This window comes from Halichoerus grypus, chromosome 4, assembly GCF_964656455.1.
Source record: "Halichoerus grypus chromosome 4, mHalGry1.hap1.1, whole genome shotgun sequence".
In the NCBI taxonomy this organism is placed as follows: domain Eukaryota; kingdom Metazoa; phylum Chordata; class Mammalia; order Carnivora; family Phocidae; genus Halichoerus; species Halichoerus grypus.
Genome location: NC_135715.1, coordinates 4,340,867 through 4,365,189, shown reverse-complemented (window position 1 = coordinate 4,365,189; position 24,323 = coordinate 4,340,867). Strand labels below are relative to the sequence as shown.

The 24,323-nt window shown below is 40.9% G+C and overlaps 1 protein-coding gene across 1 annotated transcript in view; it reads left to right on the top strand.

The window, feature by feature from the left end:
* The first annotated feature begins 10,491 nt into the window (after positions 1-10,491).
* Positions 10,492-24,323, top strand: part of TNFSF13B (TNF superfamily member 13b) — a 32,917-nt gene continuing 19,085 nt past the window's right edge. Inside the window, exons 1-2 of the mRNA XM_036087331.2 lie at positions 10,492-11,034; positions 11,142-11,229. Of these exons, the coding sequence (XP_035943224.1) occupies positions 10,687-11,034; positions 11,142-11,229 (436 nt within the window). The 5' untranslated portion in view covers positions 10,492-10,686. The remainder of the gene's footprint in view (positions 11,035-11,141; positions 11,230-24,323) is intronic.

Here is a 24,323-nt window from a genome sequence, read left to right as displayed (position 1 = left end):
GCCCTGGAATCTAGCCCCGCATCCGGCTCCCTGCTCAGCGGAGAGCCTGCTTCTCCCTCTCCCTCTGGCTGCCATTCTGCCTACTTGAGCGCGCGCTCTCGCTGTCAAATGAATAAATAAAATCTTAAAAAAAAAAAAAAATTTAAAAAAACTCTACCTTTTTGAAAGTTGTTAATGTTGACTAAATTTTGTGTTTCTTGTATGTTGGAAAAAAAATCTCTTTTTCATAGATATGAGTCATTATCTTCCTGTTTTTTTGAATATCTTTACACTAATAATGTAATGTTAAATAATATAAAAAAAGAAAAAGAAACTGTAAAATAATAAATATTATAGCATCAGTACTCATAAACCTAAACCCCAGGAGGAACAACTGGAAATACACAAATAAAACATTCGTTGTAGAGACTTTAATCCATCTCAGTCTGTAACAGATTACATAAACAAACAAAGGATATTGTGGACTTTAATAAAAGTATGTGTGTTATAGTCACACAAATGAAAGTATTAATCTACAAAGAAACTTTAATTTTTAGAAACAGGAAGAGGAAATGATAATGCAGTACAATAAGTGAGAAATTAGTAAGAAAAATGAAAAAGAAACTCTGGCAAATTAAGACAAATTACCAAATATCCCTTTTTTGTTTTGTTTTGTTTTAAATTTTAAAGTGTGGGGTTTTTTTTTTAAATTTTTTTAACTAACATAATGTATTATTTGACAGGTCTGTGAGTCATCAGTCTTACACAATTCACAGTGCTCACCATAGCACATACCCTCCCCAATGTCCATCACCCAGTCACATACCTCTTAACTGACTTCTGAGTCAAAGTAGAAATCCAAACCAAATTGTGAGATTTTCTTGAAAATAGTAATAATAAAAACATTGCTTATCAAATACGATTGAATTTTGCTAAGCAATGCTCTTAGGAAATTTAATAGCCTGTTTGTTTATATCAAATAAGAAAGGAAATGAATGATTTAAGCATTCAACTGAAGAAGTTAGAACAACAAAACAAACTTAAGAAAAGCAGAACGAAGCAAATCCTAAAGATAACAAGTAAAACCATCTGTTGATTACTTAGATAACAGTAACCAAATAAGTTTTAGCTATCTTTTCATGAAATAAAGGGAGAAATCATAAGTAGACAATTTAAAAAAATAGTAAAAAAACAACCACAGATACTAACGTTGAAAACCAGGTAGAAACTATTTTGTATAAATCTATTATAATTTGAAATTGTTTGAAAAGGATGATCTCACACAGCGGAATTTAACCTCCAGGAAACAGGAGTTTTCAACCTTTCTTTTTAAATTTCTTTCTTTTCTTTTTTCTACCTTCTCTTTCTTCCTTTCCTTCTCATCCCTGGCACCTGGAGCATTAATGACGGACTGAATGGTATTTCATCTGCCGTGCTTTCCCTGCTTTATTATTTCATTTTTCTTGTACAGAAAAAATATATACAAACTCCCATTTCCCCTTATTATTACTGCAAAAATTTGTTCATCAAACCCTCTTACTATCTTTTTGGCATCTGCAGTTGCTCTAGAAACGTCCCATTTGTCATTTTTGTTAGTGTGAATTTGTACTTTCTTTTTTTCTTTGTCTTCCTAAAATTTACTCATTTTTTGTTTCACATAACCAGATTCTTTTATCCTCTCTGTTGTGTGGTTACTTGCTATCTATTCTTTTTTTAAAATATTTTATTTATTTATTTGAGAGAAAGAGAGCACACAAGCAGGGGGGAGAGGCAGAGGGAGAGGGAGAAGCAGACTCCCAGCTGAGCAGGGAGCCCGATGCGGGGCTCGATCCCAGGACTCTGGGATCATGACCTGAGCCAAAGGCAGAAGCTTAACTGACTGAGCCACCCAGGCGCTCCTATTTTATTCATATCTTATCTTCCTTTTATCTTCTATTTTTAAGCTTAATTTGCTGTGGGGTTTTTTTTTTTATTATTTTTTTATTTTTCAGGACTTTGGGAACTGTATGCTTATTTGCCATTATTTGCCATTGTATCATTATTTGCCATTCTTCTTTGCCACAGTGCTCAACCGGAATACTCTGCTTTCTCTTTAGATCACATAAATCTTCCACCTCTTACTAAAATACACAATCGAAGCTGTCATTTCCCCATAAAAAGAGTTTGAAGTGCATCTTCCAGGGTTTGGCGTATTTCCTGCAGGCCCCACGGACTTCGCTTGTGCAGGGATTTCAATAGGCTTCCTTGGGTCCGTTTTTCTCGGAGCTACCACTTGGTACACACTTTCACACTGGCGTTAGGTCTTTATTGGATTAAGAAAGGTTTTTTTTCCCCCTTCATGGTTTCACATCACTGTGTCTTTAATCCACCATGTTACGTCTCCTCTCTTTTGTACTCCGTGTTCTGAGGCATGACGTCCCCTCGGGCCTGCAGGCCAGTAATTCAGAGCTCCGAAGTGACCATCCTTGCCTTGGATTCATCTCTTAAACTGTTTTACTGGAAAATTATGGGAATCTTTCTCAGTTCCTAAAAAATATTACCTGCAATTGAATCTTCTATCAATTTTAAAAATTCATGTTGTCTGCCCCTACCCCCTTTGTATATGTGCAGGGGGATTTCTGTGTCCTCTTTCTTTCTGGGACCGCTCACCTTTCCTAAACATGTCCTTGGATCCTTTAAAGGCATGGCATGGCTTCAGTCTCATCGGCCCCGCTGGTGGGAAGCCAGCCAGCGCTGTGCCCGCAGAGAAACTGCAATCTGCCCCCGAGGCACGAGGGCAGGCTCGCCTTTCCTCTCATCTGCTTCCATTCTCCCAGCCCCAGGCCAGGAGGACTAAGTGTCCCCATCTAGTTCCTTCATACGTGCTCAGGGGTCCAGGAAACGTGGCCCGCTCCTGTGGGGCTGATGGCGGCCGCCGCCTGGACCACAGCTCTCTGCTCACCCTTCACGCACAGACCACTGAGCCTCCCGTCTCACATAGAGACTGTAAACCATCACTTGCAAGGAAAGCCTCACACCGTCTTTCTGTCTCAGACCAGTTAGAGCCCCAGGCATCACTACCATCCAGCTGCCTCTGGGCCCCCCTGCCGTTTGGCTTCCGAAACAGGTCCCTGGGAGCTAGTAGGAAGGACAGAAGGATGGATTCACACTGTGTTCCCCTTTGTGGCTCCCCTTTGTGTGTTTGAGTTGCTCCCCTCCCCACGCAGAAACCTACAATTCTGATTTCATATTTTCCCTTCGGAACAGGTGACTGAATGTCCTCTGGTTCCACACAGAAAAGACAATCTGTGACCTACATCTCCACACGGTAGCACTTGTAAAGGTCTTGTTTTCTTAAGTTTCCTAATGCTACGAAATAACCGAAGTTATCAAAAAATAACTTCAAGTAAAACTGGGAAGAAGACTCTTAATGAATGCATCCAGTTTTTTCCAGCTGTGGATGCTGACCTTTTCTCTTTATATTGTAGTTTTTAAAATGTGGACATGTGGAAAAATTCTGAAAGAACATTCAAAACTGTTCTGTACAAAAAGTCTTTAATTGCAGGACTATAAATATCCCCAAGCTAGCAGAATTAGTTAGGACATCTCTGGGAGGCTCAGCATCTAATCATGTAGCAAGTTGGCTTAAAGAAGAAGGAAAATGTATTACTTAATATAAGAAGTCCCTGAATACGGAACACGAAGATTGATTACTTCAGCAGCACAGTCATGGGGTTTGAGACCAGGTCTCTTCCATGACCCGGCTCTCCTACCCTCAGCCTGTCAGCCTGGGCATCCCAGCAATTGCAGACTGCTGGCACCATTCTCTGTTGTCCTGTGAGGACGTGTGACAGAGCGAGTGTTTCTTGTGTTTCTCTTTAAAGATGACGAACTCTTTCTCATGAGCCCACCCCCACCCCATCTGCTTGTAAGAAACCTCGCTAGTACGTCCACGCTTAGCAACCAAAGGCAATGTATGTGGAGTCACCAGAGCTGCATTTCAATGATTAGGATTTAAGCATGCAATTGGTCAGAATCTCACAAAGACAGACATCTAAGCAAAATCAGTTTCTACCCTACCACCCAGCAATGCACTCCTAGGTATTTATCTGAAGGATACAAAAATACTGATTCAAAGGGGCACATGCACCCCAATGTTTATAGCAGCACTATCAACAGTAGCCAAATTATGCAGTAACCTCTTCGACCTCGGCCACAGCAACTTCTTGCTGGACAAGTCTCTAAAGGCAAGGGAAACAAAAGCAAAAATGAACTACTGGGACTCCATCAAGATAAAAAACTTCTGCACAGCAAAGGAAACAGTCAACAAAACTAAAAGGCAACCCATGCAATGGGAGAAGATATTTGCAAATGACATATCAGATAAAGGGCTGGTATCCGAGATCTATAAAGAACTTATCAAACTCAGCACCCAAAAAACAAATAATCTGGTCAAGAAATGGGCAGAAGACGTGAACAGACACTTCTCCAAAGAAGACATACAAATGGCCAACAGGCACATGAAAAAATGCTCCACATCACTAGCCATCAGGGAAATACAAATCAAAACCAATGAGATATCACATCACACTAGTTAGAATGGCTAAAGTTAACAAGTCAGGAAGCAACAAATGTCGGCAAGGATGTGGAGAAAGGGGAACCCTCCTACACTGTTGGTGGGGATGCAAGCTGGTACAGCCATTCTGGAAAACCATATGGAGGCTCCTCAAAAAGTTGAAAATAGAACTACCCTACGACCTGGCAATTGCACTACTGGATATTTACCCCAAAGATACAGATGTAGTGAAAAGAAGGGGCACCTGCACCCCAATGTTCATAGCAGCAATGTCCAAAATAGCCAAACTGTGGAAGGAGCTGAGGTATCTTTCAACAGATGAATGGATAAAGAAGATGTGGTCCATATATACAATGGAATATTACTCAGCCATCAGAAAGGATGAATACCCACCATTTGCATTGACATGGTTGGAACTGGAGGGTCTTACACTGAGTGAAATAAGTCAAGCAGAGAAAGACAGTTATTATATGGTTTCACTCATATGTGGAAAATAAGGAATAGCATGGAGGACCATAGGGGAAGGGAGGGAAATCTGAATGAGAAGAAATCAGAGAGAGAGACAAACCATGAGAGACTCTTAGACTCCGGGAAACAAACTGAGGGTTACAGAAGGGAGAGGGGTGGGGGGATGGGGTAACCAGGTGATGGGTATTAAGGAGGGCACGTGATGTGATGAGCACTGAGTGTTATACACAACTAATGAATCGTTGATCATCAAAAACTAATGATGTTTACAAACTAAGTTTCAACTCTTTAATATATCAGTATAATATAATCTATATTCCTTTAACCACAATCAAATTAAAGCATTGTGATATATTATTGCTAGCAAATGTTCTTTGCCCTTCAGAAGGGATGATACCTACTGACTCCTTAATTCCAAATTTTGCTATTTGATTTGCTTTGGGGAATTAATATGTTATTTCAACTACATGGGAATTTTCTCTTGTATGTACAGAATATTATATAGGTTTTAAATTAACTAGATGAAATCTCACATAACCTTGCTATATTTATACATCACATTCTGAAATGTGTATTAAAATATGACATTCTATGTGGATTTTCCCAATTTATAATGAAATTATGACTTTTTTTGCATTATATACATGTGTATATGTAGAGGTCATATTTGTTGATATATAAAACACAAGAACTTATTTCTCTCATAAAAAAACTAATGATGTACTATATGTTGGCTAATTGAACATAATAAAAAAAATATATATTTTTTAAATAGCCAAATTATGGAAAGAGCCCAAATGTGCATTGACAGATGAATGGATAAAGAAGATGTGGGGGGTATATATATATACACACATATATATGTATATATAATATGTATATATATGTATATATATAATATGTATATATATATATCATATATCTCATATATATATGAATATTACTATATTGGAATATTACTCAGCCATCAAAAATGAAATCTTGCCATTTGCAACGACGTGAATGGAGCTAGAGGGTATTATGCTGAACAGAATAAATCAGTCAGAAAAAGACAAATACCATATGATTTCACTCATGTGGAATTTTAAGAAATTTAAGAAAACAGATGAAAATAGGGGAAGGGAAGGAAAAATAAAATAAGATTAAAAACAGACAGGGAGGTAAGCCGTAAGAGACTCTTGAATATAGAGAACAAACTGAGGGTTGCTTGGAGGGGAGGGGGGTGGGGGGATTGGGTAACTGGGTGATGGGCATTAAGGAGGGCACTTAAAGTAATGAGCTCTAGGTGTTACATGCAACTGATGAATCACTACATCCTACCCCCCTGAAACCAGTACTACACTGTATGTGAACTAACTTGAATTTATTTATTTATTTATTTATTTATTTATTTATTTATTTATTATGAGACAGAGCATGAGTGCAGGCATGCAGGCATTGGTGGAGGGGCAGAGGGAGCGGCAGAGAGAGAATTTTAAGCAGGCTCCATGCCCAGAGTGGAGCCCGGCTTGGTGTTTCAATCTCACAACCCTGAGATCATGACCTGAGCCAAAATCAGGAGTCGAGTCGGATGCTTACCTGACTGTGCCATCCAGGTGCCCCTTGAATTTAAATTAAAAAAAAAAATGAAGTAGTGCTCAAGTTAGAAAAAAAATCAGTTCCTAGATTTGGGGCAGGAAAGAGTGTTACGGTGGTGAAGTAGCCTCGGCTGGGCCTGCAGACATGTCCGACCTGCACTCCCCACCGCCATCATTTTACTTCTAACATTTATTGAGCAAAATTTCAAATAAGTTATTTTAAATGTTTGCGAGTTCTGCCTTATTAATTTTTAGAGGCAGAGAGTAATATTTCTTGCATGGGTAGAATCACTCTATCATTTCTCCCAATGTTTTTGAGGTGGGTTGAATCTGAGCAGCTTTTATTCAAGTGTTCCTAGGTGTCAGTGTGTGTTCTGTGTCTGTGTATGTGACATGGACAAATTCATTCCTGTATATGAAATAGGTAGATGATTGCAATGACTGACACATATCCATCTTAATACTAAATAAAATTTTATTCGTGTTGGTGTTATAAAGGTAAAGAGGAGCAAACTATACTGCACTGTCATTGAAAATATATTGAAGTCAACAGATATTTCTTGAAAGCACACCCTTAAACACTGTTATTCGAGAGCATTACATCTGAAAGCAGTCCCACAACAAACTAAAGATCCATCTGCAAATGAAAATGAATACTGAACAAAAGTGGATGTTTTTCCCAACAATGACACAATTAAGCTCCAGTAAATGCACATGCTCCTATTTTTTTTTAAGATGTTATTTATTTGACAGAGAGAGACACAGCGAGAGAGTGAACACAAGCAGGGGGAGTGGGAGAGGGAGAAGCAGGCTTCCCGCAGAGCAGGGAGCCCGATGCGGGGCTCGATCCCAGGACCCTGGGATCATGACCTGAGCCGAAGGCAGATGCTTAACGACTGAGCCACCCAGGCGCCCCTATTTTTAATGTAACTATTGAGAATTAGGAATCAGTATTGCCAGCATTATTTTTTGTATATGAAATGACCAGAAAACTATACCATTACTTCACAGTTAAGTTACCAAGTGATTAGCATTTAGCCTTACAAATCCATTTCACTGGCTGCATATATATTTCCAACAGAAAACAACGTGATTGTTTCTCAAAAGTAATAATTATTTGTATCCAACTGTTTACCATATTTTGAGCACTTTAGGAAGCCGGTTTTACCGAGATCTATTGTTACCTACATCCACATGTCTAGAAGAGTTGTCTACCTGCTTGAGTGGTCCAAATCCTCAGGAAAGACAATTTGTCCTCAAAGAAGGGGTATAAGAGAGGTGTCCTAAAGGTGCTAACTCTTCACAATACTATTAAGCCAGAAGTTTCTGATTAAGCTTTTTGAATATTTTTGAGGTTTTCAGTATAAGCTGCAGGCAGCCAAAGAGTGCATGTTTGTTTTATTCTCTGGTTCACACCCTTGGATAAACTCGTAACTTAAATTCTTTTCACATATACTCTCACACGTTCGTATCTGCCCAATCCTGAGTGGATGGGACAAGGAACATGGATTCATGTATTACATCTGGTAGAGCTGTATTACCCGGGAATGTTTTCTATGCTAGGTGAGAAAAAGAAGTGGGTAAAAATAGCTCCATCCTGGCCGAGAACACTCTGTGGCTCAGGTACGCTGGCTTCCTTCCCTGAATAAACTTGTGGCATGGCGTGTTATTCAGTGAATGGCATGCTATTTGTTGAACAGAATTTCAGTTAAATTATTGTCAAACCATTTCCTCAGCAGGAAACAGATCCTTGATTTATGGAGTAATAACTTCCTTTTGTTCCTCTAGTAAGAAACTCGGGAGCACATGACTGCCGCTTGGTTTCTACCTGTCTCCAGAGAAGTTCAGTGGTGGCATCGCTGTGGGCGACACGCACGTGGCCTTGGCCGCGAGCTCACACCTGGGTCGGGGAGGCCGCCGCCCGCTGTCCTCTCCGTGCTTAGGGCTGCCCACTGCTTGGTGCGAGAGGAGACGCGTGTTGCACGCCGACCTGCACGGAGGCTGCTCGGTGGCTCCCTCCGGAGCCCGTCGGCCATGAGGGTCTCCGAGGGCTCATTCTCTAGCAGTCAGATTAGTCCCTGTCTTTGGACTTTTTACAGCAGAATGTGGAGAAGCGTGGCCCCCCCGGAAGTGGAAGAAGCTCGGCTCCCAGGGAGACGCAGTGGCTGCAAGTGTCCTGAGTGAAAGAAGAGAGCGATGGGTTTCTAGCTGTGCCTTGAATTCCTTTATTTCTGTGTGTAGGTAGGTAGTACTAATACACGGGACCTGCGTGAGTCTCCCTTACTTCCACCCAGAGGGTCTGAGTCCCCAGACGAATTCTGTTTTTTTCTGGAACGTGACCTACTGTGTGTCACCCAGATGGGCCTGCTGACGGGCTGGGACAGGAGATGCGGTCACCTGACGTCTGGCACACACAGAAGACGTCCTTCCGCCTCAGAGACTGGAGAACGGCTGATGTGGGGGACCAAGGTCATCTCTGAAAGAACTTTGTGAAGTTTTCCTAAAGTTCTTTAAAAGTCATTTAAAAAGGTCTTAGAACTCACAGACACAACGAAAAAAAATAACAGTCCTAATAGGTAAAAATGAGTGTCTGATGACGTCACCCGTAGCGTGGGGAAGCCCTCGGGGGGGCTCCGTGGCCCCTGGTGACGGTGAGGAGGTGCTGACTCCCCGCAGGCGTCTGCTGTCAGAGCCCCGCGGGCGTCATCGGGGGACGCGCACAGAGGCGTCTGCAATAAGAACACTTCACGTAATGGGTGAACATGGAGGAGCAATGGAAGCAGCTTAAATAGAGTTTGTTCTGCGTTCCTCTAAGGCTCCTTAGAACTCTCAGGGACAGCCGTCCTCCCATTCCACAGATGAGGAGACGTGTATTTTGCCCAGAGAGATTCACAGCCTGGCTCTGGAGCCCTTCTCCTTGCTCACACGGTTCCTGCAACTTGCCCTTGGAAGCTGGCACAGGAGCGGGAGGGGGGACGGAGCACACAGAGGACTCGTGTGTCCCGGCCTCGGCTCGTGCCCAGGCATGCCGTGGAGGTGGGAGCTCCTGACCACACGCCTGTGCTGGGGGCAGAGCCGCTGAGAAACGTCCAGAAGCCCGCCATCGAGACGGGGCAGGACTGCCGTCTTCGCAGCCAGACCAAGTCCAGCAGCAGAGACTGGAAGCCAGAGTGTCTGCGGGCCGAGTCAGGTTGTTCGCACGCCCGTTAGGCTGGGGCAGAGTCACCTAACGAGGACTGCAGGGAGAGAGCAGCTCACGGGGGGCTGGGCGGACAGAAGGCTGGCTTTCCCAGACCGCGTTGCACTGAGCGGCCACTTGCGGCTCGGTGGGAGGGCTTGTCAGGGTGGCCAGTCCCAGGAGGGAGGGCACGCACAGGTTTCCCCTCAGAATGCATCCCCCGCGGAGCAAGAACGCCTCCGATGGACTCTAAATACACCTCCCAGATTCGGTCACATTCTGTGTGTTGCGTTGCTGAGACAATAAGAAGGCGACTGTGCCCCAGTGGACTTCCGTGCCTCCTCTGAGGACGGCTCATTCTGTTTCCTACTTAGAGACCGTTCATAAGTCACTCTCCAGCTGAGTACAGTTCAGGGCTGCCACTTAGCTTATCTGACCTTCACATTAATTATTTTTATTACCGCACCAAGAACCTCAGTGTTCTTTTCCCCCTGCCGCCCGGAGCCGTGTGGCCCCGAGTGGGGCAGCCCTGCCATGCTCGTCCCGCACCTGCACGGCCGCAGGGCTCTCCCCAGTGGGCCAGCCCACGCCCCGAGTCCCGTCACGTAGGGGGATGCACGGGGCCCGTGTGTGCGTGTGTGTGTGTGTCTTGAGATGCCATTAAAATTCTTACAAAAACTGAAAGTGAAATGAGGAAATGATTGGGCAATCGGATTGAAGGGCCAGTGCCAGGAAGACCTATCATACAGTGGGGGCCGGGATGCAGCGGGGCAGACGGCGGGAGGCTCAGGAGAGCTCTCCTGCGGGCGACAGCAGGGCCAGGCCCTGGAGTCAGTGCAGGACACCAGCAAGCACAGCTCACAGGAAATGATCCATTCCCTGCGCTCGCTCACTCGAAAGGCCCGAACCTCCAAAGTTCCAGGAGTGCCATGGATGGCTGTGCAGGCCGGCGGTCATGCCTCCCTCCCTGCCTGCAGAGGGGAGAAGAAATGAAACCGAGGGAGTGTGTCTCCATCCTCCCCCTGAAGGAAAGCCCCTCTGTCCCGTTCTCCAAAGATGGAGCGCTGCTGGCCGTGACCCTGCTGCTGGCCCTGACGGCCAGCTGCCTCTCGGTGCTGGCTTTCTGCAGGGTGGCCGCCCTGCAGGCCGAGCTGGGGAGCCTCCGGGCGGAGCTGCAGCAACACCAGGCAGAGCGGCTGCCAGGCCCCCCCCAGGCCGGAGCCGCAGCCCCCGGGGCAGCCGTGCGGGAGGCTCCAGCTGTCACCTCGGCCCTGAAAGTGAGTTTGCAGCAAGCAGCTGCAGCCCGAGGCGTGGGCTCGCCCCGCACCGCCGCCTCCCGCACCTCAGATGTCTTTGCAGTAACTTGGGGTTTCTCTCTTCTTAGGGGATCTTCGCACCACCCGATGCAGGAGAGGGCAACTCCAGCCAAAGCAGCAGGAACAAGCGTGCCCTTCAGGGTCCAGAAGAAACAGGTAAGTTTCAGGCACAGAGGCATTTATGAGTCAGGGAGCCTGGCGTCCACAGGTGTGGAGGGTGGCCTCCGCTCTGGGGCCCCGAGAGCGGACCAGTGCACGGAGACTGTGAGAGTTGCATCTAAACCGGAGGGGGCTTCCAGGCGCAGTCCGTGCACAGCACGTTCTGTCCTGCAATGAGCAGAGCCTGAGGGCTGTCCTGTCCCACAAGCAGAGTGGAGGAGGAAAGGGCCACATAGTCTTCCTCATAGATCATGCCTGTGTCAGAAACTTGTCTAGCTTCCAGGAAGAACTTCCTTGTCTAGCCCTCCAGGAAGAAAGCACCGCATGTCTACCCGAGTCAGAGAAGGCCAGGTAAAGGTAAACACTTCTCAGGGCGCATGGCGTGCCCTGCCGCCCAGGGAAGCTCATATTGCAGCAGGTGTGCGTTTGTGATTTTTTTGTTTGTTGCCTTAGTTTTTAAAAAGTTCATTTTACACACACATGTACACATGCAGAGATTGTAATGCTTTTCCAGGAAATCCACAAGTTTATGATCTTCTTGTAAGAGTTCTTGAGTGATTCCTGCCTTTGTTCATGTCCCACTTATTCCAAAGAGTCTTACAGATTCCTGAAACCTCGGATTGGCCAGGGCCTCCCCAAATGCTCAACTCTACTTCCTGCATTTCAAAGAAGAAAAGGAGTTATTTACATTACATTCAATAGCAGCACACCTTAAGAAATCCTTGGGATTGTTTCTCTTTTATTTTGAAGGAACATGTTTGGAGCACAGAATGTGCCAGGCAGGCACATGCTGGGATAGTTATTGTCACCGCTACTGTGTCCTTAACCCTCCCATTGACCGTGAGGTGAGCAGAACAGGTGCAGTTCTGTACATACAGGTTTGCACTTGTGAAGGGAAGTGCATGACTTACTGACTAGGTGCTCTTCTGTCAGATAACACTCACACACACACTCACACACACACTCACACATATGCTCTCATCAGATGCTCGGGCTGGAAACGTATTTTTCACTAACTGCCTTATTCATGGACGAAATTCTTACCTATTTCATAAAGACCGTGATTTTAACATATGCTTTGTGTCAATTATCAGAAACAGTTGGATTGAAACGTATATAAACTAGGAAACACTAATCCTTTTACTATACTCTAACACATAAATTATTTTCATACTTTGCATTTTGTCATCTGTATTTCCTACATAATTGAAAAAATACAGCATATATATAGTATATTTTTGTGTTCACTTATCATTATACAATAAGCATTTTCCCTATTTCTAAGTAATTCCATATTAGTTTGCTATATCATGCAGTTATTTAACGTGACCATTTCCAAAATTTTTGAGCAGATCTCGTTTCTGAGGAATTATATGTTCCATATAAATTCTATAGATAGACTATCAGAGCTAAAGAGGATGAACATCTTTACCACCCTTGCTGCCTCTTGCCATGTTGCTTTCAAAATGAGTTATAAATGTATGCAGTCAGAAATGCAGTGGACAAGTTCTCCACATTCTTACAGCGTTTTATCTTTTAAAATTTATTTTGGCTAATTTAGTAGTTGTAAAACAGTATCTCAGATGTAATTTGTTGCTCGCTTGCAAATAAGAATTAATTTCTTTCTGCATATTTGGTTAACTTCTAATTTTATGTTCTGCTAATTTTTATTTATAACTTCCCTCATTTGTCCTAATTTTTTTTGTAATTTTGAAGAAACTATATTAGACATTCTGCCTATCAAAATTCTGCTGTAAATATTTTCGCAATATTTTGCTTCTTTTTTTAACTTGTACAGAGATTTTACATCTGTGTATTTAATGTGATAAACTTTTCCTTTTGATTGTCTCTAATACATTAAAGCTAAAAATGTATTTATTCATAATCTCTTATATAGCCTACTCTATTCGCCGCTACTTTGACTTTTTTATAACTTAGTGTTTTAGTTTGGTACTTAACTCCTTAATCCTCCTGGCGTTCGTTTGGTAGATCTTGTCTACTAGCTTTAACTTCCCCTTTATTCTTTTATTTTTTCCTTCCAAATTACTGCTAGATACCTCAACTAAATTTATTGGATGATTCTTTTTAACTTGTTTGCATTCGAAAGCTTATTGTATTATATTAAGTTTCTCATATAGAGTTGAATCTATTTTGGGCTGTTTTTTCATTGATTTATTATTCTATTTATCTGTATTAAATAAAATACTTTAAGTATTTTATAATATAATGAGCTTTAATATCCAGTAGGGTCAAAGTGCCTTAATCTTCTTCAACCTCTATGCTAGTATTTCCCAGTCTCTGCACATTAGTTTTACAAATAAACCTTAACTTTACCATCACAAAGAGGATATGGGCTCTTTATAGCAGATTTAAGAAGAAAGGACATTGAGTAAGAAATTAATTAACTCCTGGAGTCCCACGTCCCCAAAATACCCTCTATTATATTTTAAATTTTCCTAACGTGCAAATTTTTACAAATTTATGATTTTATGGCATCCAAAAGTTATATGCTGATTAAAAATTTTCCCTAAATAATTTGTAACTGTTAGAAAGTTTGGAAAGTAACAAAAAATTCTATCAAGTGAATCAAAATTTACCCAGCTTCCAAAGTCCAGATGTAATTGCTATTGTCATTATCATGGTTTGCCTGAGATTTTTATAGACGTTTTATATAGTCCATATATCTATGTAGTATACATAGATACAGTATGTATATGAATTTATCATATATGTGTATAGATAACATATATATGCAATGAACAGTACATCTCTCTCTACACACACACACACACACACACACATACACACACACTCGTAACATTCATAGATCTGAGATGGAAGGCTTGAAGAGGAGAACCTCAGTGACAGGTCATATTTACTATTCCTCATTCATGAAACTGGCTTGAATGTTGTTTTAGATGCCATCCTTTTGTGCACGGAAAATGTATTTTGTTTAGCACTACAAAATTAATGTGTCCATAACCAAGAAGTTTGTCTGAAACTCCTTGATTTTTTTTTTTGTCTGTTTGGTACTGTCCTTTTTTTGGAATTGAGAAAATTACAGTTTGAATCTATGCACTATGCAGCTTTCTTTGTTTTTTTTTGTTTCTATTCTGGTTCTGATTTATTTTTTGAAGATATTTATTTGTTTATTTATTTGAGAGAGAGAGAGAGAGAGAGACCATGAGCTGGGGGGGGGGTGGGGGGCAGAGGGAGAGGAGAAGCAGACTCCCCACTGAGCAGGGAGCCCGACTCTGACTCTGGTTTAATCCCAAGGCCCTGAGGTCATGACCTGAGCCGAAACCAAGAGTTGGACGCTTAACCGACTGAGCCACCCCGGCGCCCCTAGTTCTGATTTATTTTAAGTAAGACTCAAAAACTTTAGGTTGTCCCTGTTACTTTCAAAGTGTCCGGCCATTCATGTTCTTATTTATTAATTTTCTATATACATTCTAGAACCATTGACATTTTTTGTTGGAATTTTATAAAAATTGTAACTCTGAAGAAGAAGATGGAATTTTTACATGGTTTAATTTTATATATCCAGGAACACTTAATATCTTTATTAAATATCAAATTTTAAATTTCCCGATTAGATAGAATTTTCCTTTTATAGGTTTTACTCTTCTTTCATAGTTAAGTGTAAAAAACGTTTTGTTGTGATTTTGGAGTCCTGGGATTTTCAAATAGGTTGTTAAACTGTTTTAAAATGTACAGAATTTTCAACAAATAATGCAGCATTTGATCAATCTCATGGTTAGTTTTAAGCCACATCAACACACTTACTGGATTTATACTTAATAGAATTATAGTATTGTTTTAGATTTTGTTTTTAGGATACTCTGCTTTCTGCATATTCTGTCATTTTATGTCAAAAAGTTTCAGAGCTAAGTACTGCTGAATAACACTCCAGAATGTTGCCCATTTTTATTTCTCTGTAAATCCAGCCTAAATTTCAGCAGGCACTTCAGTTTTATTGTGTGTTTGTTCAATTTGTAAGTAAACTCCAGTGTGTTGGGCTAGAAAGCCCCACGTCCTCAGCACACAGCACACCTGGTATTACATATATCACCTGAGGGAGGTTTGTACGTGTCCTGTCTGTCAAGCTAAAGAGGAGAGGATTCTGTGCTCTGGGTCTTGTGTCTTTGGCACATTCATCATGATACTTGTACACACTAGGTGTTCTGTGAGTGTTTGCTGATCGATTTTGGGCTCACTATGAAGTAAGATGCAGTGATCTGGCATCATTGGAAGGGGGGATTTTCCCGTATTTCTTTTTTTTTTTTTATTATGTTATGTTAGTCACCATACAATACATCATTAGTTTTTGATGTGGTGATCCACGATCCATTGTTTGCGTATAACACCCAGTGCTCCATGCAGTGCATGCCCTCCTTAATACCCATCACCAGGCTAACCAATCCCCCCTCCCCCCTCCCCTCTAAAACCCTGTTTGTTTCTCAGAGTCCATAGTCTCTCATGTTTCATCTCTCCTTCCGATTCCCCACCTTCATTTTTCCCTTTCTTCTCCTAATGTCCTCCATGCTATTCCTTATGTTCCACAAATAAGTGAAACCAAATGATAATTGACTTTCTCTGCTTGACTTATTTCACTTAGCATAATCTCCTCCAATCCCATCCATGTTGATGTAAAAGTTGGATATTCATCTTTTCTGATGGCTGAGTAATATCCCATTGTATGTATGGACCACATCTTCTTTATCCATTCATCTGTTGAAGGGCATCTCGGCTCTTTCCACAGTTTGGCTATTGAGGACATTGCTGCTATGAACATTGGGGTGCATATGGCCCTTCTTTTCACTACATCTGTGTCTTTGGGGTAAATACCCAGGAGTGCAATTCCTGGGTCATAGGGTAGCTCTGCTTTTACTTTTTTGAGGAAACGCCACACTGTTTTCCAAAGTGGCTGTACCTCTTCATTTCTCAGGTTTTGATTGGAGGCCGTGTTATGCAATTTTTTAACTTGACATTTAAAACAGCTAATTCACCAAAGAATGAGTTGGATAGCAAGGCTGGACTTGCTGGGAGAATTTGGGGGCCCCTTGCCTCAGACTTTCTTGGTTCACCAGGTAGAGGTATAATTTGGGCTCACTGAAGAGTCACAGAGAAACTGTCATATTCAACAACCTGTCTAACTAATTTTGTGGATTTCTTGTTTTATTTAATGTTTTGGTTTTAGTTGAAGTATTATTTACATACGGAAAAGGGCACAGATCGTAAGGGTATGGTTTGGTGAGTATTCACAAAATGAACAGCAGTAGATGAAGGGGCGGACATCACCCTCAGCCCACATGCCCACTTGGTGCTTCTCCAGGCCCCCCAAGGGTAAATGCTGCTCTTAAGTAGTTGTACGGTTTGGGTATTTGGCTCCAGTTTTGTTTTTCTTAATTGTGTTTCAAATGGAGGTCTTATTAGGGTTCTGTGTTTCATAAGATAATTTCTGATTGTAATATAACAAACAGAAATGTGGGGAAATCCAGGATCAAAGAATTGCCAAATGGCTCATATTAGCCAAAAGTTCACTTTTCAGCCCCTGAGTGTATTTGGAGATATTCCCAATTAAAACTAATAACTAAAGTGATCTGGCTTTGAAATATTCTTGTTAAAATTTCTTCACAAATGGAATCATCATGATCCCTACTGTCAGCTCTCAACTAACTATTCCATCCACTTAAAGAACGGAGAGATAACCATACTAAGAGCCCATCAGGAGAATGGGTTCTTTCAAATGGATTCCCACTGAGCTAAAACAAGGTTTTGTTAATAAAATCAAGTAACCTTTATATTTTCCCCATGTTATTCAGTAGGGAATTTAAAAGTTATTAGAATTGCATGTGTTTTAGATTATAGAAATACAAAAATTACTTTTATTGATAGTGTGTATCATACTCATCTCAATTATAAGACTAAAAAGGTGTTGAAAACATGAACAAAATACAAAAACAAGAGTGGAGGAAAATTATCCATATTTCATCTTCTAAATATTTGTTGTAAGATTTTGGCCAATCTACTTTAAGTTATTTTTCTCCATTTTTAAATAAACGTTCTTGGTTTGGGATTATTTTAGAATTGCAGAAAAGTTGCAGAGGTAATGCAGAGAGTTGCCATGTGCCCCCCACCCAGTATCTCCTGTTGTCTTATATTACCATACTTCGTCACAACTAAGAAACCAACACTGGTACTTAACAAATAACTGAACTCTATTTTTGAGTGTTCTTTCTTGAAATCCATAGTCCATCTCCTTTGCAAGGAAAGATGGCAGGTCCAATGGGTCTGTAACATCCAGTCTTTGTTCATGGACATTTCTGGCTTTGCTGTATCTTACAAGACTGTAAAATGAGTGTTGAATGCATATGCAATATAAAGCTCAGTCATCCAGTTTGTACCAAAATTAAGTTAACTGGAACCTCCTCCCCAGTAAGGGTGTGTTCCTTCCTAGAACAGAAACAGCCGGTTGTTGTCATGGTGATCTTTGACCAGAATCTTCCCTGAGTGCTATGCACCCCCCCCCCCCCTGCTGCTTCAATAATGACTTCTTTTTCAGTGTTGCAAGAGCTGGCTTCTGTTCAGTTTCCAAAAAAGCAATAAAATAAAATAGGGACCTCACAACCAAATCTCTGAACCCTGTTCTTGTCAAGTTTAAAGTTTTGAGAAACAGAAGAGCCAGGAAATGAGTCAATCAAAGCAGCCAAAAGTGATGTCGTGTATCTTCCATGGAAGCCACAGGCCCCTTAGGTCTCAAGCACTGTTCTAGGTGTTGGGTGTTGATCAGAAAACACAACAGATAAAAGTTTCCTGCCCACTGGAGATTACATTACAGCAAGGTGGAAAGACACAGAAAGTAGTCCATAAACACAATTAATGAGTAAATTACAGTATACTAGAAAATGGCAGACATCATGAAAAAGTGCAGTATCTCGGGCAGGGGTTCACAGAATGGGCAGCGTGAAGGGCGGGAAAGAGGAAGAGCGTGCGTCAGGGAGGCCGGGGTTAAGTCTTTGTTTCTCCTCGAAGGCTCAATAATTCTTTACACTTCCAACTTAAAAAAAAATGTGCAGAAATGGGTTGATATTTTAAAAGTAAATTCATAATGTTGAGAAATGTGTTCTCATTAATAGTCCTATAGGAATGGATAATACTAGTTGTACTATTCATTATTTTTGTAAGTCAAGTCTTATTTAAAAGAACCATATTGGGCAGCTGCACTTTCATTGTGGTTGGATTTTCTTTTAGAAGGTATTCTTGGGGCTCCTGGGTGGCTGTCAGTTAACTTTTGGTTTCCACTCGGGTCATGATTTCAGAGTCCTGAGACCAAGCCCCACATCGGGCTCCGCGCTTAGTGCCAAGTCTGCTTGAGATTCTCTCTCTCCCTCTCCTCTGCCTCTCCCCCGCTCGCGTGCACATGCTCTTTTTCTCTCTCAAATAAAATCTTTTTAAAAATTAAAAAATTAAACAAATAAAAGGTATTCTCATTAAGAGTTAGAGAAGAAACAGATTTTGCTCAAAAATAGAGGAAACATCCAGTGTGCCAAGGTCTGAGGTGGCACTCCAGAATATACAGAAAAGGGGAGAGAGAAACTAAGCTATTGGATACGTGGCACATACAAGCTCTGGGTTGGGCTCTGTGGGTCTATGATACCATTTACCTTCTCAGTAACCCCTATTAGGTTGGTGTTATTGTCTTCATTTTAGATGAGAGAATTAAAGCCAAGACATAACCAGTCCCTTACCTCAACAAGCTAAATACTGAGTTGGAGAAATTAAAGAAAATTAATGTAAATTTTAAAATAATAATCAACAAGCTCTTTAGTCTTTACAAAGCACACGTAAATTATGACTTCAGTTGGTCCTCACAATACTATGAAGCAGATATTGTTATTATATAGATAAGAAAAAGATATTTTAATATTAATGTTAATCTCATGATTAAACAGCTAAATTGGTTTGAGAACTAATGTTTGGATTCATTATATACTGACTACAAATTCTGAGTTTTTTTTTCCATTGTGCGAACTGTACGGGCTTAACGTTTGAATAATACATCAGATTTGACAAAAACTGTTGGGTCCCCAAGAGGCCTAGACTGTTACTAACATCAATACCAACAGGAGGCCATCTAGCAATGGTATCCTAGGATGTGAGTTCAGATCACAGACTGAAAGATGATTGACACCATGATGGTTAAGAGCTGAGCTGGGTTTTGAAGAGTGAGTTGATTTGGGGAAAAGGAGACAGTATCCCACGGCGTGGGAACAGGGATGCAGCGGGAAGTAGAAAACACGCAAGAAGAAGCCTTATTGTAGTGGGTGGATGGGGCAGAGTACAGGCCAACACCTTGACATTGTTCCTTTGCTTGGATTTTTGCAAAGGAAAACTGACGGAAGTGTTTTTACAAGTTCACGCTTCCTCCTCCTCGTCCTAGGGCTGGGCCATTTGGGATAGATGGGAGACCACTGTAAATAGCTACCTAATGCAGCTTCTGACACCGGCTGAGAAGTCACACTTCACGGCTCAATCTGTTTCTCTTCCATCTGCTGCACTAGAACTTCTTCTGGGAAATAGAGAGTAAGAAATCGTAGAGAAATACTACATAATCATTTGCTTCAAAAAAAAATATTATAGTGTGCTTCGGTTCTACAAATGAAAACTCGAAATCCTTCTTGTTGAGGGTTATTTGTTATGGAAAATGTTTTTCATAGAACCCTGGGCCCAAGGATTTATTTTTTTTTAATTTTTTATTTTTTTAAAGATTTTCTTTATTTATTTGAGAGAAAGAGTGAGAGAGAGAGAGAGCACAAGACGGGGGAGCAGGAGAGGGAGAAGCAGACTCCCCGCCGAGCAGGGAGCCCGATGCTGGACTCGATCCCGGGACTCCAGGATCATGACCCAAGCCGAAGGCAGTTGCTTAACCAACTGAGCCACCCAGGCGCCCCCCCAAGGATTTATTTTTAGAAGGTCCAAATATCAGTGGTTGTTTTTTTTTTTTATAGAACCTATTTTCCCTAAAGCATTAATTTAGTTTGATTTAACGTGTATTATAAAGTTGGATATAAGGATGAGGTTTCTAAGAACCAGTTGGAAAAGGTGGATATTGTTATGATGTCTGTTTTTGTTCTAAACTGTTGCACAGATTTTCTTTCTTCTTTTTTTAGTCTGATGTAAACCAGACACTGTGCAAATTTATAAATGATGGTCCTTAATATCAAGTGACTGAGCCTAGAGAGAGAGACAGTAATAGAAACAATTAGGATGTTTAGTGAAATGTTATTTCAGTAGATGTGTGCACAAAGTGTAGTGGGAGCCAATATTTAGCTGGAAGGATGAGGGAAACTTGATATTTGGTCTGAGCCCTGAGGGATGGATGGGTTTCACTAGATGCCAAGGCGGGAATATGTAGCCAAGGGAATGGCAGACATGCAGTCGCGGTTGGAGCTCCCGTTCTGCGAGGGGTGGAGGGGCTGAGGTCCTGGGGTCATGAAGGTAGCTTTGGGTTTTGTGTACAGGGGAAACCCACTGAAGGAGTTAGAAACATTAGAAGGACAAGATAAAATTCAGGTTTAGGAAGGTCAATCTGGAGGAAACACAAGCAGTGGAGTAGAAATGGCAGAAAAGAGAAGAGGCACAGCTTGGTGGGCAAGTGCAATTGTCCAGAGCAGTGAGGGTGGAGATCTAAACATGGCTGCCATGCGCGTCTTGTCCTTGTTTATTATTCTCCCCCTGCCTCTGTCTGTCTGTCTGTCTCTCCCTCCTTTAGCCATACTTGCCGTGTCCCTCCAACCTCAGCCTTTGTGTATACTCATGACACTTTCGTCTGGAATGTTCCTACCCCCTTCTTTCTTCTGACTTTAGTTTAAGCATCCCGTTCTGAGAAACCTTCCTGATCTCTCTTGCAACTTCAATTCTGTATTTGTGATGCTGATTCATACCTGTTCTCCATGGGGGTAGGGATGCTCCAAGGGGGTAAGGATTGTGTCTCCTCTGTTTCTTTTCTTTTTTTCTCTTCTATCCGGAGCCAAACACATGACCTAAATTTAGTGTTCAGTAAAATTATTGAATGAGATAAATGACAGACAGAATCCAAATTGAGCAAAAGTTGAAAATTCAAACCATTAGAACTGGGTTATTTGCCGGGTTTCAAGATTACAGGAAGGAACTGGGCATGTTTACAAAGTTTCTCGGTTGGGCAGCTCAGAGGGTAGTTATAGCCAGTAAGAGAAAACAGAAGAGTGAGAGGTGAGTGTGTGTGCGGAAGATAAATAGATTTGGGTCATGTTGAGTTTGAATTATCACTGTGACATCCAGAGAGAAGTGTCCAAGGGGAGGTTGAAGGTGTAAGAGCCAATTGTGCAATTCTCTGGTAGCTTTCTTCAAGCATTCAGAGATATTTCTATCTTGGTTTTCACCTGCCTTGACTTCAAGTATGTTTGCATGTTGTGTCATGAAACTAATTTTCTTCACTGGTAAGTTACTGATATCCAGTGCTTTATGAGTGTATGCCATTAATAATGAGAAATATTCTAAAGTAATGCAAAGAAGTCATGGCAAAAGAAAAAAAATAACATGTCCCATGGAGATGGTAATGCAACTACAAAATTAATAATTTTAAATTAAAATAGTTCATCAATTATAAAATGAAATAACTTATGAAGATGGCATTTTGTTTTCCTGGGTTTTGTTTTGTTTGTATTTTTACTCTTGGTGTTTATGAGGCAAGACAAAGAGCTACCCTTTTACATATCCTACAGTGCTTTAGACATAAAAGATACTCACATTATGAGTGGTGCGTGACAATATCCAGTTAGTGCTTAAGACTCTGCACATACTCTCTGTCTCTCTCTCTCTCTCTCTCTCTCTCTCTCTCTCACACACACACACACACACACACACACCTTCCATTCAGATATCTTTCTTTACTCCTATTGACTATTGTGATTTCTATATTATTTTATCAACCTCTTTCCAAAACCCCCAAAACCAGCCCCCCTTTGGTACTGCCTCAAGGCCATAGTAATGCTACCACCTTTCTGAATTATCCAGAATTGAAAATTTGTTTTCATTATTAGTTTTTAATTCTTCAGACACATTCATTAGTCACAAACCTTTAATTTTTTTTCCACAATTTACCTTGGATGCTCTATTTATATAATTGCTTCTGGGATCAAATAATCCTTATATTATGTTTACTACCAGTCAACAGCTGAACCTTTGCTTTCGTTCTCTCTGCATGGCAACTGATTCTACACAAGAACACATGTGTGAGCTTTCTAAAGCACAACATGTATCAGGCGGGCCCCTCTCAAGATTAAAAATTCCTAATTTTTAAAAAATTTTCTGGTACATCAAATACATACTTCTCAATTTAGCTCTCTAGAAATACTTTTAAAACTCCATTAACTCGTATTGGCAAACTGTTTATCACTGGTCAAATAAAACTCTATAATCCAGTTTTTTGCCCCTAAATTCTTATATTCCCATTCCAGTAGAAATGTTTATCCCAAAATCATGCTTTCTTCAATTTCTTCATAAATCTATGTCCCTCATTAGGTCAATATTTAGATCTTTATGGGATTTCTCCTAGTTAGACTTTTCTAGCCACTGATTATTTGTTCAAAACTAGTTCAAGAAAAATCAAACTGTGTTTCTCATGACTTCCATATACTGAATTGTAAGGTATACAGAAATAGGAGATTGGCATCGCCTTCAAAAACTCTGATGCAGTAAAGTAAGAAGACAGAAAGACAAAGAAAGAGACCCAGGGAAATGCAGGAAGGACATCTCATCCAGACTAAAGAGCTTGGGAGTAGCTTGAATGAGATGAGTAAGAAGGACTACCAAGAATGAGTAGGTGTGCATCATATGGATGGGGCAGATGTGTTGAGAAAAGCTATGTGTTTCCACTGGAGTTACGTGTAATCTGCAATAATTGCATTATTTATGGTAGTTTATATTAGGTTGAGCTTTGTTGAAATAATGTACAATAAACCCAACTCCAGTTTGAAAACGTTTAGTTCCGATACAGAAAATAATACAGCAGATACTAGCAATCCCATAAACATTCAAATCCCTTTTCCTAATTAAATGGTGTTTGAATGTAATATAAGTGTCGTACTTCAACAGATGGCTTTCAAACTCAAAATGTTTTCCGTATGGAAAATATTTAAATGCTTTTCTGTGAGGTTGGCTGGATTTTATTATATCAAATATTGAGCAATAGCAAATTATTTTTGTTCTAAAAACTCTTATTTTAGGAATTCTCTTTTGTAAACTATTTTTGCCATCAATATAATATTTTTGTTTTAGAAATATTTTACAGGGGCGCCTGGGTGGCTCAGTCAGTTAAGCGTCTGCCTTTGGCTCAGGTCATGATCCTGGGGTCCTGGGATGGAGCCCCGCATCGGGCTCCCTGCTCAGCAGGGAGTCTGTCTCTCCCTCTGCCGCTTCCCCTGCTTGTGTTCCCTCTCTCTCTTTCTCTCTCTAATAAAAAAACATAGAAATATTTTACACAAAGTTTAATGTTATGAATAAATATTAAGCTGTAAATTTGTACTTACCAAGATTAATTATCCATTTTTTCACACATTATTATAATATAAAAATATATATATATAGAAATATGTGTGTCCCCATCAGACACAGAAAGGTTTTAACGCATGTTATCGTGTTGTTTAGTTAAAAAGATAAATTATCTCAGACTCTCCAAATTCCCTTCAGTTGTAGTAGAGGGAAGGTTGTACGCAAGACTTTTGAAAACCAAATACAACTGATGAGCATTATAATTGTTACCAGCATTGTGTTTCTTACATTAGACTGTGCATTCTCAAAATTCTCGTGGCTGGCTGTCTATGCTACTCGGAGATATGAAAAAGCAGTATTGCTATTTTGACTCACTTTTTGTGAGCAATAATCTATACTTTAAGATCAGATCTGTGTTGAACCGGAAAGTCTTAAAGGATTGTACTAGAGATAAGATGATAACGGACATCGGATTTCCTAAAACGGAAGAAAGTGAAAGAGGTAAACAGCACTGCTGAGGTTGATGGGACCTAAGCAGCATCTCATGAGGCCAGAGT